This window comes from Fundulus heteroclitus, chromosome 18 (genome assembly GCF_011125445.2).
Source record: "Fundulus heteroclitus isolate FHET01 chromosome 18, MU-UCD_Fhet_4.1, whole genome shotgun sequence".
In the NCBI taxonomy this organism is placed as follows: Eukaryota; Metazoa; Chordata; class Actinopteri; order Cyprinodontiformes; family Fundulidae; genus Fundulus; species Fundulus heteroclitus.
This window is the reverse complement of record NC_046378.1, coordinates 28,686,290-28,700,888: the sequence shown is the minus strand read 5'-3', so window position 1 is coordinate 28,700,888 and position 14,599 is coordinate 28,686,290. Positions and strand designations below refer to the sequence as shown.

At 39.8% G+C, this 14,599-nt stretch overlaps 1 protein-coding gene across 2 annotated transcripts in view; it reads right to left on the bottom strand.

Annotated features, from left to right (window-relative positions):
• The window catches only part of nxn (nucleoredoxin), an 88,852-nt gene that overhangs the window by 24,107 nt on the left and 50,146 nt on the right, over nt 1–14,599 (bottom strand). The window contains exons 1-2 of one of the 2 annotated variants that reach the window (XM_036149573.1): nt 11,428–11,450; nt 2,822–2,939 (exon numbers count right to left, since the gene is read on the bottom strand). In XM_036149573.1, coding sequence (XP_036005466.1) covers nt 2,822–2,939 — 118 coding nt within the window. In that variant the 5' untranslated portion in view covers nt 11,428–11,450. Of the gene's footprint in view, nt 1–2,821; nt 2,940–11,427; nt 11,451–14,599 lie in introns of those variants that run through there. The other variant, XM_036149572.1, reaches the window with a different exon arrangement.

Below are 14,599 nucleotides of genomic sequence, written 5' to 3'. Positions count from 1 at the left end.
ATTTCCTTCGGGATAAATAAAATATCCATCCATGCATCCAGCTGTGTTTTACCTAACTTCACAAAGACAACAGATTTTAAGAGGTATTAAATGAGGAAAGAAAGTACAGTTCTCATGTCTTTGTTGCTTTTGCATTTATCATTTTTCATGTTTTTCATTTGTTCACAGTTTAGTGCTGCTTCAGTATTGAATAACAAAGTGAAGTGATGCTCTGCTATGAATTTTTTTAATCTACAGCAGTGAAACACTCCAAAGGTTGTTTCTGTTTCTCTCCCTCTCAGCCTCCAGCGAGGCGCGCCCACAGCTGCCGTGTAGGACTAAGTGGAGCCGTCTCTCCGACTTTTTAAGAAATGGGAGAAACAGCGGAAACACAAAACAAAAAAGGTTAGCATTCAAGCTACAGCACAGACGAGTTCCAAAAAGCACATAAGTAATCGGGCATTTAAAAAAAAAAGCCATTAAAAAGGAAAGTGTTTTTTTTTTTTTATCTTCACACCAAGCCAATTTTTCATCCATCACTCAGCTCATAGCTGTTTCTTGTGAGCTGCAACACCAAACAAACAGCAGCATAATAAGGAATAATTGAATAAAAATAAAGTTCAAATGTGTGATTTTATAATGAATGACTATTTCTGTATTCTTAAAAACTAACATGTCTCTCCAGTGTTTTCACGGCCTGTGAAACGTGGTCAGGCAAACAATTTAAAATCTACACTTTCGAGGTAAACTGACCATCTGATTGTTGCTTCTTGGTAAGCCGCTTTAAAAACATCCTCACAAGATCAGATCCTGCGGCAGGCTCATGAACTCCTAGGGGTGAACAACATATGTAAAGCCACTTCAAACCCATAAGGGACGTGTGGAACAGTAATGAGTTTAAAATGCATCTCAGGGATTCAGACTCCAGCGTTCATCGTAGTTGTGAAATTGTGGCATCTGTGGGAAGTGGAACCGGGGCCTGTGTTTGGTTCTATTTGTGCCTCGGAACATAAACTCTGCAAAAAAATTCAAACATGAGTGGTTTACAAATGTAAAATTAAACTTTGGAGGATTTGACTCCAGGTTTGTCTACACAGTTTCTTTTCATAGTTAACGTTTAGGAGTAGAGGAGTTTAAACTAGAATAGACAGTGACAGCATCCTTTCAATTAAAGGTTGCAGCATCTGCAGCGCCTGAGTTGACAAAGCAGGTAAACATGCTAGTATTCATTTCCAGAGGCCATTTCTTCAGGTGGCCCTCCCAGTCTTTGATCCATGAAGGGACAGGTGCGCAGATATCCCTTTTAATACCGTACCGCTAATACATTTGGTGTCAAACAGATGTTCATCACTTGGACATAAGCAAAACATAAATTTAGGTATTCAGGACGTAAATTGACAAAAACTTAACAACTCTGACCGCTGAACGGAGGCAAAGTGCTTCAAATGATGTTTTATGATGAATCTGCATCAGCAGCCATTAGAGTCACCACACTGGCTGTCTGGTGGTTTGAGGCGAATTGACGACAGCGGCCAACAAGGGGTCAAGCTGTAAAAGCCAACGTTCCCAAATGTTTCTTATTCCCATTTGCTCTGCAGACATTTTTTATTAATATGAAAGAATGCAACATGGGTTTAATGACAGGGAGAGTCGCCCATAAACAGACAACGCATGGGTTGCAGAAATAATGAGGATTAAATTACTACATAAACTCATCGTTAGGTTCTTAAATTTTAAATTATTATTATTATTATTTTTTTAATTGTTACTCTTACAACAGTTATCGGTTCTGCATTTTTGTTTACTGGCATATTGTAAAACCAGATGACCTCATATAAAACCAGAGGGATTTTGGGTGTTCCCCAACCCAGAGCGAACGGAGAATGCTTCCCAGCAAGATTTCAGGATAATAAAAACCATGAAAAGCAATATTTCCATGTTTCACTGTCCTTTTGACCCTATAATGCATTTGCTTTGCCTCATAAAAAAAGTAGCTTTCCTCAGGGTTAAATGCTTTGGAGCAGGGGTGTCAAACATACGGCCCGAACAATTTAGTCTGGCCCTGTGGCTAAATGCATTATCGTTATAAAAAAAATAAATAAAAAAAATTAGTGTCCTGTCTGGCAATGGGGCAATAAGATGCCACAAAGAGCTCATCAGATTTGTCTTTCACAAGTGGACAAGATAAAAGGAAGAGAATAATAAAACAATTATTGAAAAAAACATGTACTTTGTTTAATTGAAAATATGCAGTTCCTATATTGTCCACGAGGGGCGATGTGTTTTAATTAGCAGATTAAGCTTCAGGTGTGGAAAAATTCAAATCATTTCTTAATTTTTATCTGTTTGATTTATTTTGTCATGCAATACAGTGTTTTTAAGTTCCAAAAAATTTGAATAAATGTTTTTCAACATTGTATAATCACTGTGATCAGTTCTTATCCATAATGCACAAGTAAATGTTTAACTGAGTAAAAGTATTGTTGAAATTGCACATACTTTTCTTAAAAACGCTGAGGTTATTCATAATATATTGTGTAAAAGTGAAATTAACTTAATATAAAAATCAGCAACAAGTCCACATTTATTAGTTCTATTTAATCTTGCAATGAGTTAACTCGTGTGGCCCTCTTGAGATCAGATTAAGCTGTATGCGGCCCCTCAACCAAAATGAGTTTGACACCCCTGCTTTGGAGGTTTGGGGGTTGGGGGGGGGGGGTTGTTTTAAACCATACAGTGAAGTAATTTAAGGTCAGAGCTTTGATTTAGCGAAATAAAAACATGTCATGGTGCAAGGACTTGTACACGGTTCCAGTGTGCGTACGCAGACGCTCGTTCTCACCTTTAGGGTCGTCTCGGACCACCAGGAGACCGTTTCGACACACCACCTTTCCTGTAGCCGCGTCCACAAACACCAGAGAAGGGATGCTGGTCACCTTGTACTTGTTCCACAGCTTCATCTGTTGAGAGGGGAGAAAAAAAGAAAAAAAAAAAGAGCGATTAAGGTAAGTGGATGGAAAACACCTCCAGGGATCAGATTTGGGGGGGGGGGTTTATTTTGGTTTTAGATGTGAAACAATTTACCCAGTCTAAAATTACAAGCTCAGTCTCGCTGGGTGTTCACCAGAAGTACCACAGTGTAAACAAATGTCACCAGAATACGACAAGTATTTTAGAGAACAAACACACACTCTGTTGTTTAAAGAAGGCGCGCGGGACCGAGGCAGACGGAAAGCCCTGGGATGAATTAACAGAGGGTGGGAAAGGACGCCGATGGCGTTTAAAGGGGGGGGGGGGGTCGATTGGACGAAACTCACACCGTCCTTTCCGTAATGCGAATAGAAGCCAATGCTGGTATTAGAGGATTTGTGCGTTTTGTGAATATCTGCAGGCGTTCCATTATTTAATACCCTCTGTATGATACGATGCAGCCGGGGGGGAGCCTCGTAAAGCCAGAAAAGACGCTTTAAAGACGGCAATATGAGCGTGAACTATTCACAGGAGTTCAGCGATCGGTGCAGTCCTCGACATCAAAGAGCAGATAAAGCTTTTCAGAGGCTCACTTTCCACATCAGAGACAGAGAGTGTTAACGTAGCAATAGAACACGGCACCATCGAGAGGCAGCAGCAGCAGCAGCAGCGTGTTATGTAGCGCAGCTCCTTCAAGAGACTACAGAAGGAAAAGACGCTTCCTGTGCATTTATGGCACAGGCTTTGAAAAATTAAAACAGAAGAAAGTAAAGAAGTCTCCATCTGTTTAACCCTTTTGAATGTCTTCTAGTTAAGGGATTTAAATGTTGTAGGATTGCACCTTGCTTTGTGAAACCCAAGCATTGCTGCTTCTGCACAGCCCTGAGAAAACGTTCGCATCAGCCACGGAGTTTGTTTACTGTGGAGCCAAACCTTCTGTTGCCGCTTGTGTGCAACAATGACTTCATTTCTCAGAGAAATGTTGACCTAATAAGAGGAGAACCCTTGCAGACTGTTTTACTCAAACCGTATTATATGCCTGCTTCTTCATGCGTGCAGATCCTTTCTAAAAACTGATGGCGGGGTGCGTGTCCCACAAACTAGAAACCCTGGAGCCTTTTAACTAGAGATTTTCTTAAACGTCGGTAAAAAAGTCCAGTTTTGTTTTTTTCATTTCTTTGGAATGATCATGACCTGGATGACTGAGAATCTTCACCAGCAAATTGTAAACTCGCAAACTCCAAAATGTTTCTACATCTTTTTCCCAATCAGCAGATTTAACAAACTCATACCAGGAAGCAACGTCAACGCCATTGTTCAGTGTCAATGCTTTAACTGAATGATGCAGAGCAAAATGGATAGATTTGGAAATCTTGTTAGCTTTTTAAAGATTTCAGGGTGAAGGTAAAGATCTACTTTATACGCCGACTGCCGTTTAGTTCATGCTAGCTTTGCTGATGGTCAACAAAAAATGCCAGACACTCCACTTTTGTTTGCAAGAGGGCAGTCACTGTAAAACCAGGTTTCACGACTCCAAAACAAAGTGTGCCTTTATTGCCTCTGCAAATAGTTAATGATCACTCAAGATGAAATGACGTCAAGGTCGTTCCTGCATCTTCCTTTACTGCTGTTGTTGAAAAAATGTCTGAGTTGACTAAAGCGGAGATCTGATTTTCAAGCTTGAAGAAAACAGAGCTCAGAAAATGGCCACTGCATTCTGCCCTACAAAAACAGAACTAAAAATAAGTAATATTTTCTTGAAATTAGTGCATTTGGCCTTGACTTGAGCAGGTAAATAAGATTATCAGCCAATGGAATGAGTAATTCTACCCCTAAACTAAGATAATTAGATATAATGCACTTGAAATAAGTTGATGGAGATGAGTTCTTCCTATTTTAAGTGTAAAGATCTTATTCCATTGGCAGATTATCTCATTTACCTATTCAAATAAAGTACAAATACACTCATTTCAGGAACATTTTTACTTATTTTTAGTTCTGTTTTTGCAGTGTGATCAGTAAATTTAAACTTTTATCTATATTAGACCGGAAGGCATGGCAGGCTACACACTCCACTGAAATCTCAATTTCTGCTCACAAATCCACGGGATTAGAGGAGTTTTCTAAATTGTCCATATGAGTTACCAGCCAAACACTGCATCTCTAAAACTCACAGCCCGCTGTCATTCACTGTAATTATTTTAGACACAAAGCCAAAGTTAGTTTAAGATGAGAGGAGTAGGAACAATAAATCAATAAAAGACAAGACCAGAGTGAAACGGTCTCCAGGGAATTTAGACATTTAAAAGCCCAGCGATACCTATACTGAAGGTATTTAACAGCATCTCAGTCAGATGGTTGAATTACAAACAATAAGAAAGAAAGAAACTGAATGGAGGTCATTTCTCCCTTAAACTAAATAATTTACAGATTAGGATGGAGTTAATCTTCGATGGAAAAATTGCATCTTTCAAATTGAGATTTTAACCAAACATGATCAGATAAGTGAAGTGGAGGGATGCTGATTTGTAAAACACACAGAGGGACATGACATCAAGGAAGATACAGCGATTTCTTATAACCTCATTGGCGTTGCCAACTTAGATTTTAGGAGTTAGTGTGTCTGGGCTGCAGATCAGTTAACACCATGATGTAAAATATATCATAAGATTTTATCTGAAAGTGGATTCTAGCACCTTACCAGGGGAGAACTCAAGGGGAAAGGTGTGAGTGGAGGAATCTTGTGTGCTACTGTTAAATGTTGAGCTAAACTGGCTTCCTTCCAACACAGTGAAAGAACAAATGCATTTTTAGTTATTTTATTTGTGTTTTAAAAATTGGATAAAGAAAAAAATAAATAAAATAAAACAGACATCTTTCTAATACCCAATATCTAGACCTGGAAAATACAAAAAATGTAAGTATAAGGTAACAACCGTATGTTCTTCCATGTAACATGTGTTCAGAAATCTAAAAACTAATTTAGCACAGTAACTATAACATAGAATAGGATAAAATAGAATAGAAATATCAAGTGTATTATCAAGTGTACCAGCAGCAAAGTGAAGGGTAAGTGAAAACCGGCAGATTTACAGAAACAAGAAATAAGGATAAGATGCAATAACGGTAGATTTACAGCAAAGGGGGGGAACAACATTTTACCGTTATTAAAAATGGCATACTCGGATTAAAAGAAATGTACAAATGAGTAAGATCATAAACTGGCAATGACCAAATACCAGCAGAGATGTAAACGCTTATTGAATTTGATCTTGTTGGGAGCAGTGATGGTTACAGGTCAAATAGATGCAGGGAGAAAGGACCCGCCATAACAATCGTTTGTGCACCTTGGGTTCATTTCCTCTATACAAGATGATAGATTGCTTAAAATGAAAAAGAGGGGGAAAAAATAAAAGATAAAAATAAAGAAAATTCACATAAATCATGCTGTAAACTCTGCCCCCAGTCCTTTTTTCATAAACCTCTTCAGCGTTATTGAAGAAGCGTTAAAAACATTTCTGTCATAAATGTGTTTCTGCCTCTATAGGTGCTGCAGAGAAGATTTAGGAAAACATTTGCCAGTTAGGGCACAAAAGAGTCATGGGAGTAGTAACATCCCTCTGAAAACTGAAGATTATCGTGTTGAAACTCCTCAACAACTAATTTTTTAGGCGCTTCCATATGATGGTCTGATGAGCACAACTGTTTATGTGCATGTAACTGTAATGCGTACTGTCAGGAGAGAAGAATGACGTTATAGGAGAGACAAATTAAGTAAAGCGAAAGCTCCCTAAATACTGTGTGTTTAGAACTAAAAAGAAGGTTCAGTTGACGTTTATATTCTTTGAATGAATGAATGAATGAATCAATGAATATTTATAGTGCTCTCTTCATACACAGCAAGGGCAAAAATGTATTAAAAACACAATATTTCAGGTCCAACACATCTCCTGTATCAGGGTCTAGGAGCAGAAAAACAAATTACCCTAGAGAGACACTCTAATGTCAAACAAAATTCTTTTTGTAATCTACATTTGTTTTAGGTTTGCGGTTTACGCCAGGCTCGCCATGATTACGGTGCAGATGTGTGTAGCTAGGAACCCCAAATGATTAAAATCAGTGTGCGGGTGCGAGTCCGGTTCCCGAGGCCGTGCAGCGCTGCAAAAGATTCTGCAAGAAGGAAGTTTGGCCGGACGCCGCAGCTGTCCCCGGATCACGCTCCCGAACTTAATGAACCAAACAGGGGGGAAAAAAAATAATAAAAAATATCAAGTGCTAGACAGAAGAACATTCCGGTGAATTTCAGAATGAACTCACACTAACCCGACTAGTGCAAACAAAACAGCAACCCAGAAACTCGAGGACACAGGGGGGCTATTGGAGGATGAAACAGGATATTTATGCACACGGATAATAAGTTTTGCACTAAAAAACAAAAACCATAGCTGTTTTTTTTTTTTTTTTAATCATTTATGAGGGATAGCAACAGAAAGGACCACATGAACGTTTGTTCTCACGAGCGCTATTCCCGCAGCTGGGAGCCGCAGCTGGCCGCTCTTTCCCTAGGAGCGGTGCGAGTGGAGAGAAGCAGCACTGGATCAGAGTCAGTGTGAGCCCAGGGTTAGTTTTCCTCAGTCCGAGTGTTTTTGTTTTAGCTTTACAGTCTAAGGAGTCTGCCAAAACAATTCAGTTTTATTTATATAGCACCAATTAATGAAACATGTCATCTCAAGGCACTTTACAAAGTCAAAATCAATCATATTAAACAGATTGGTCAAAAATTTCCTATATAAGAGAACCAGTTGATTGCTTCAAAGTCCCGACAAGCAGCATTCACTCCTGGGGAAGCGTAGAGCTACAGGGAGAGTCGTCTGCATTGTCCATGGCTTTGCTGCAATCCCTCATACTGAGCAAGCATGAAGCGACAGTGGAAAGAAAAACTCCCCATTAACGGGAAGGAAAAACCTCCAGCAGAACCGGACTCAGTATGAACGGTCATCTGCCTCGACCGACTGGGGGTTACAGAAGACAGAGCAGAGACACAATAAGAGAGACAAAAAAAGCACAGAAGCACTCATTGATCCAGTAATCTGTTCTACATTAGATGGCAACAACAACAATTCAACAAGGGCTTTGGTTTGTGTGGCGTATTTAAATTTCCAGACAAACCTATATGCGGATGAACCTGGCAGGAAATTGTGTACTCTTTATCTTGCGTTTCAGAAATTTTATTTTGTATTTTACCCCAAAGCGGATGTGTTTTACGTTGCCCAAGTGTCCCTCTTCCTGTCTGACTCATGCTACAACTTCATATTATGCGATTTTCCTTTGGATCGCACAGCTTGGTGTGTCTCGGTTTATAGCACAAGAATGCTCCCCGGGTGCTGAACAGTGAAAACCCACTGCTCCACAAGTGATGGGTTAAATGCTTGATTATTAAAGAGATCACATCCCAACAGCATAAGCACAGGCCAATGTGGCAGTATCCAAAAAGCTGCATCTTGGAGATCTGGTGTGTGGTTCCTGGACAAACTATTACCTCATCGTAAGTTGTATCCCGTTTCTGCTGCAAGTAGGAGATTTAACTTAGAACATTTTCCCAAAGTGGATGTGTTTTACTTTGCTGTCGTGTCTCACTTCCTGTCTGACTCATGACTTTCCCATTAAACTGATGCGTAGGTCCAACAAAAAGACTCCTGGTCTATCTTGTTTGAGCAGTCAGAGACACAGTCACGGCTATTTGCAAGCAGTCTGTGTGGCCCCATTGACTTATATTAAACTTATTTTAATTACTAGGGACATCATGAGACCTGATTTCCTGTTGGATCGGATGCCATATTGGATCTGGTGTGTTTTGGCCCCAAGATTCTTAGGCTAAAAATGACATACCGTTATATCCTTTAATGTTAAGGTAATAATTATATAACACCAGAAAGTCACCAAATCTTGTGTTAAAGAGTTGCAATAGGGTTGTCTGAATAGTTATTTATCATGTTTGGAAAAAATAGAAAAAAAAATCCTAAATCATCAAATTATTAATAAAAAACACACAAACCCACATCAGATAAATTTAATTGCTTCTACGTTTTTCCTAACTTTAAACAGAGCACCGTTTTTCTTGTGCCCAAATATTATGCTAATCAAAGCTAAGCTAACCTAGCTAGTGCAATTAACATTTTCATAAATAATTTGTTACAGAATCAACTTTAATGGTCCTTTATTGTTCAACTTAAAATGTATTATGTAAAAGGAAAACCATCCTGGGCAACCAGAATGTCTGAAATAACAGGAAAAAACATGTGACTATTTAGCGACTAATCCAAATGAAAATTTGTTACAGATTTTAGTTCCAAAAGAACATAAATCCTGATATTATAGTTGGGGTCAATTATGTAAACTACTGTTGAATTTGGTGCAAAAGAAGTGACTGGGACCAACTGGCATTCTGTCAAGGAGGCTGTTCGTTATGTAGTAGATAATTAAAATAGGACATAATTATTTTTTTTTATTGTGTGTAAAAATATATCTTACATGGTTCTAACATAATCCAAAATAATAAATTCTGGTTATACAAAACAAAAGACTATCTTGGGTAGGGGCGAACTGTCAGGAAAAAAAAAAACATGAAGCCAATTAGCCAGCAATGAAAATGAAATGTGTCGCGGATATTTCTTGCGAAAGTGCAGAAAGGATCAACACAACAGATCAGCCGTGAAGAGGTTAATTATGTAAACTGCTAAATTCAGCATAACAGAGGTGGCTGTGGCCATCCAGCGTTCCCATCATGGAAGCCATTCATTATCAGCATCGCTGGTGTGTGAGACAACAGAGCTGAGCAGCGGGGCTTTGAGTACATCATTACACACTGGTTTAACTATCCCAATAACCCCCGCGAAGAGTTCACCGACGGTCAAGACTCGAGGGGACCTGCATATCCATACTAAAAGATCTATACTCTCCAAGACATGTGAGCGTTAGACTCACTCCACACTCGCCGCTCATCACGCTAATTGGATCATGCATGGCTGAGAACAGTAGGCTATATGCCCACAGTGGGACCACTGCATGTGGAGATACTGACGGTTAGGATCCCTGATAATCAAAGATCTGTGATTCTTTCTAGAGATTGCTTCGTCAGATCACTGACTGCCTGTTAGGGCGTAAAAGGAGAAAAAAAAATAAAAAAGACCTGTTCCCAGTGTATCCACATTTCCGTGTTGCATGTCATGCATGGCGCTTGGTTTCGTGCATCTTTGCACCGCTGGTTTTTATTGCGCCACACACTTACTTCAGCTTTGGCACAGGCCCCGGCTCTAAAAACGCCTCCGGTCAATCCTGCAAAGAATATTTTACCTTTGTTCTGCTACTGGCGGGGTCCCTCGCGATTGCCACTTTGTTGAGGGAAACAAAGTGGGAGAATTTTCCTCACTCAACCTACGACTAAACTCCCATCTCCTCACAGATCTACTTTCACTGAACCACTGGGGCCTCGGGGCATCTGCCAGATGCTTCCACTGCTGCTTCACAACAACAGCGTCGCTTTAAAAAAGGCAAGTGAAGCCTTTACAACCAAGGACATGAGAGCTATCGTTCCATTGAAGCAGACAAGTCCTTTGTCTTTGAGCATTATAAATGGGGATCATTGCTGATAACCCTCCTGATTGTTTAGGGAATAAAAAAATATAATAACAATTTTAGTATTTTTTTGCAGTTATGAAGGATTCTTCATAAAATGAAGAAAATTATGGATAACCCTGAGCATCAGAATGTCATGCAATAACCAATTGTCTTCAGGCAGATGCTTCTTCAGATCTGCTAATAAGAAAGACCGCCACCGGAGATCCTTCCTCCCTGCAGCAACTCGTTGAAGAAATCTCTGTGAGTTCCACCAGCATTTAACGTCCCTTTGTGATGAATAAAGCATTTTTCAATTTGAATTACAAACTTCAAGAATATATTAAATGGTGCAAAATACAGTAGGAACTATAATGCATGGGGGAGAAATGCAACTCGAGTCTTTATAAAACAATACTGAATGCACAACATGGATAATCAAGTGATCCATACATCGGCAACGATCCCCATTACCTGGAAAATTGGCTGATGGACAGTTCACCCCCCCCCCCCAGCCCCAGCCCTGTCAGACATGTTCACCCAAAGCGCGCGTCTTTACAGAGACTTTTATTATTGGAAGTGCCTGCAGGCGGTGTGATCTCTGACTGCAAAGATTTACAGTAGAGGAGCAGAGGAGGGCAGATATTAAAGCATCTGTTGGCTGGATTGTTTTTCAGCAGTAAAGCCATGACCTGCGCTACACGTGCAGCTTCAAACTCCCATGTCGCCGCTGCCATGCATCCACCCTTTATTTGAACTCTGAAACATTCTGCACCCCCCCGTCACCAGTTTGCAGACAGATGAGAAACAACTACTGCTATAACTCCCATTCTGGCCGGGCCCCTGCAGGCAGTTTTGACTTACATTCCTCCAGGCTGCACCCCCCACCTCTGCTCAATCTGCTCCCAAGGCTCTCAGTAACTGCCTGTATCCACTTCAAAACGCTGTTGCTGCTCTTCATGGCTACAAAGAAAGCCCCTTACCCTCCCACCTCTCAGCCATGCTTCAGCTCACGCTAAACCTGCCGGTGTGCGTTGCTCTGACCCGACCGTCCCTCTAACTCCTTCCAGAGTCCTCCCTGCAGCGGGTCACTGTACACATCTAAAACCTTGTGACAGCTGCACAGCCCAACGCCCTCTCTTCCTGCGCGCATGCAGTGACGGTCCTCTTTGAACATTAAACGGCACCTCAATGGGAAGCATTCGTTGCCCAGAAACTGTCCGTTGATTGGAATTAGGTGAGTTTTGGGTATAAACGGGTATGATTGGTGGTGAGCTGCCACTCGTCTGCAAAAGAAACATTTAAAAAGAATAAGCGGGTCGCACTGATAAGACTCTTCAGTGTTGATGTTGTTACCGAGTGAAAGAAAGAAAAACAAAAAATAAACTTCCCCCATTTCCAGCAACATAGTCCGTGAAACGGCAAATGAGGTAAGAACCTTCTAGGAGGGGAAACTAACCCGGAGGCATGTTGGCTGGTTGACATCGGCAGATAAGATGAAGCTAAACACATTACAGCACGGTTGCTCCATTTAATAATTGCTGAAGGGCCCAGATCCATCGATAACACAACATTTTGGATTAGGAGATGTACGCAGTCTTTCAACAACCTCACAGGGAATACACATGCGAGCCCCCAGGAGTGATGCTGACGGCTCTAACGGTGCTATACTATAATACTAGATGCCAAACACAGCTTTGATTTTCAAATCTGTCATTTCTCTCCCTCTATAATATATAAATTACTATTCATGTCACAAAAGGTTGTCAAAAGCTATGTTATAATTATGATAAATTAAGTATTTAATAATCAAAACCATAACAGTAACTAAGCTTTTATTTCTCTGAAGGATTATAGGAGCAAATTTATAATGTGAAACAATCCCTGTGATTCTCATAAACTGTACAAAAATCTTAAATATGAAAGAGAAATCCGAAACACTAACTTTACCCCACCTACCCTTAAGGGACAAATCACCATCATATGACTTTTCAGGGTCATGATTTTGCCTTTATGTTTTAAGAACACAGTACAGTAAGGTAGTTATTTGTTGGGAATGGATCTTGTAGAAAATAACTGTACTTTAACATGTCTAGGTGTAGGCCTGCATAAAAAACAAAAACTAAGCTAAAAGCTGTCATGTACAAAAGGTAAATAAGACACGTAGTTCTGTTTAGTTGGGTTGCTTTCTAAAGATAATTTTGTCCCATAATCTGGAGGATTTTACTTTGTGTGGGATTTTGCGTGAAGCAAAGAGAGAGCTGTGTGCCTTTCAGCATAAAACAAAACCCATTTATGATATTAACTGTAAATATGAACACAGAACAAAAAAATTATTTAGTGCAATATATATATATATATATATATATATATATATATATATATATATATATATATATATATATATATATATATATATATATATATATATATATATATATATATATATATATATATATATATATATATATATCCCACAGAGAAATAAACAATGGCTAAAACTGGCACTGGCAAGTCAAAGCTGCAGATATTAGTAATCAAAAATATCTGATTGCTGCATCTTTACGCCACTAATTTCTTCACCACAATTTACAAATAACTTTTCCAATCTGTACGCCATTTTCCTAATCAAACTCACAGCTATGTTCACGAAATGTAAAAACACGAAGAGCGTCCATCAAGCTGCTCCTGCTGTACTCATTCCTGCACCAAACAAACATTGTGGGAAAACACACAATGTGTGAAAATTGCAGGATTCATACCATTCCAACTTCAACGGCAAATGTTGCATCAATCATGCATTTAATATTCCCGTAACATTTCACTTGTGGATCCTGCAGAACACAGATGGGAGACATGGGCTATATTGCTTTTTTTTTTTTAATAAAGGGCCCCCTTGTTGCCAAGGAAACAGCCCCCTCGTTCTCCCCTCCATGAAGTCAGGACATGTCACAAAGTGGCAGACACTTTGTGGGCTCTTAGTTAATAATTCAGAGATAAATACACGGTTTTGTGCTGAAAACAGGTGCCAGAATGTCAGGGGGCTTTGGAGGAAGTAACCCTGCAGGAAAAAAATAAAAAATAAAAAAATAAAAAGAATGAATGAGGGATTTTTCTAGGAAGGTGAATGTTTCCACACCTTTCAGCCTTGTAAGGAGGGACAAAAGCGCCCCGCCCCCTTGGATACGGGCTTTAAATCCAAATTCAAACCCTGCGTTGTGAGACGTTTTTATACCGTGATGGAGAGAAAGTAAAAAAAGTCAGGGGGGGTGTAAAGGAGCAAAAAGCCAAGGCTCAATAGGAATCTGCAGCATTGTCCCGACATAGAAGTGAGTTTGCCCCTGAGGGTGACATTCTGCCAGGTCAAAGATCAGAATGGCGGGGGGTGCATACTTCTCCCCCAGTGGTGCTTAGATCAGTCTGCCTACCCCCACAATGTCCTTTCGCTCGCTTGTAATCTGGTGGTTCTGGACAAGAACAACATGTAAACCTGCTACACAAACACACAATGTCCCCACTAATGTGGAAAAAACTTTTGATTATTTATTTTTTTTTTTTTTAATCCACGCTAAACCAACAGTAACCACTCACCCACCACAAGAATGCGTTACGTTAAACACGACTTGATTCAAGGAGAGCAAAATGAGAAGAAACACCCGTCTGGTAGGAATCAGTGTGATTATCATGTGATCCCAGGCATCTGTTTCACATGTGATCACATTTGTTAAGATGCCTGATGTGTTGTTTAACCCACTCCTCGCCTTTTATTTAGATCCAACCAATCCAATGTTACCTAAACGTGCAAAGAAGGAGCACTGCTGTTAGAAACTGGTTATACTGTGATTGTTTTTGTAGTTCCTTACAAAAAGTATTCCAGCCTCTCCAACATTTTCACATTTTATAATGTCAGAACTACAACCCTCAATGCATATTTTATGCGACGGACCAGAAGAACGTTGTGCATAACTCAGAAGTAGAAGGAAGACATTGCTTGATTTTCTAAATTCATTACAAATAAATACATCTGAAAAGTGTG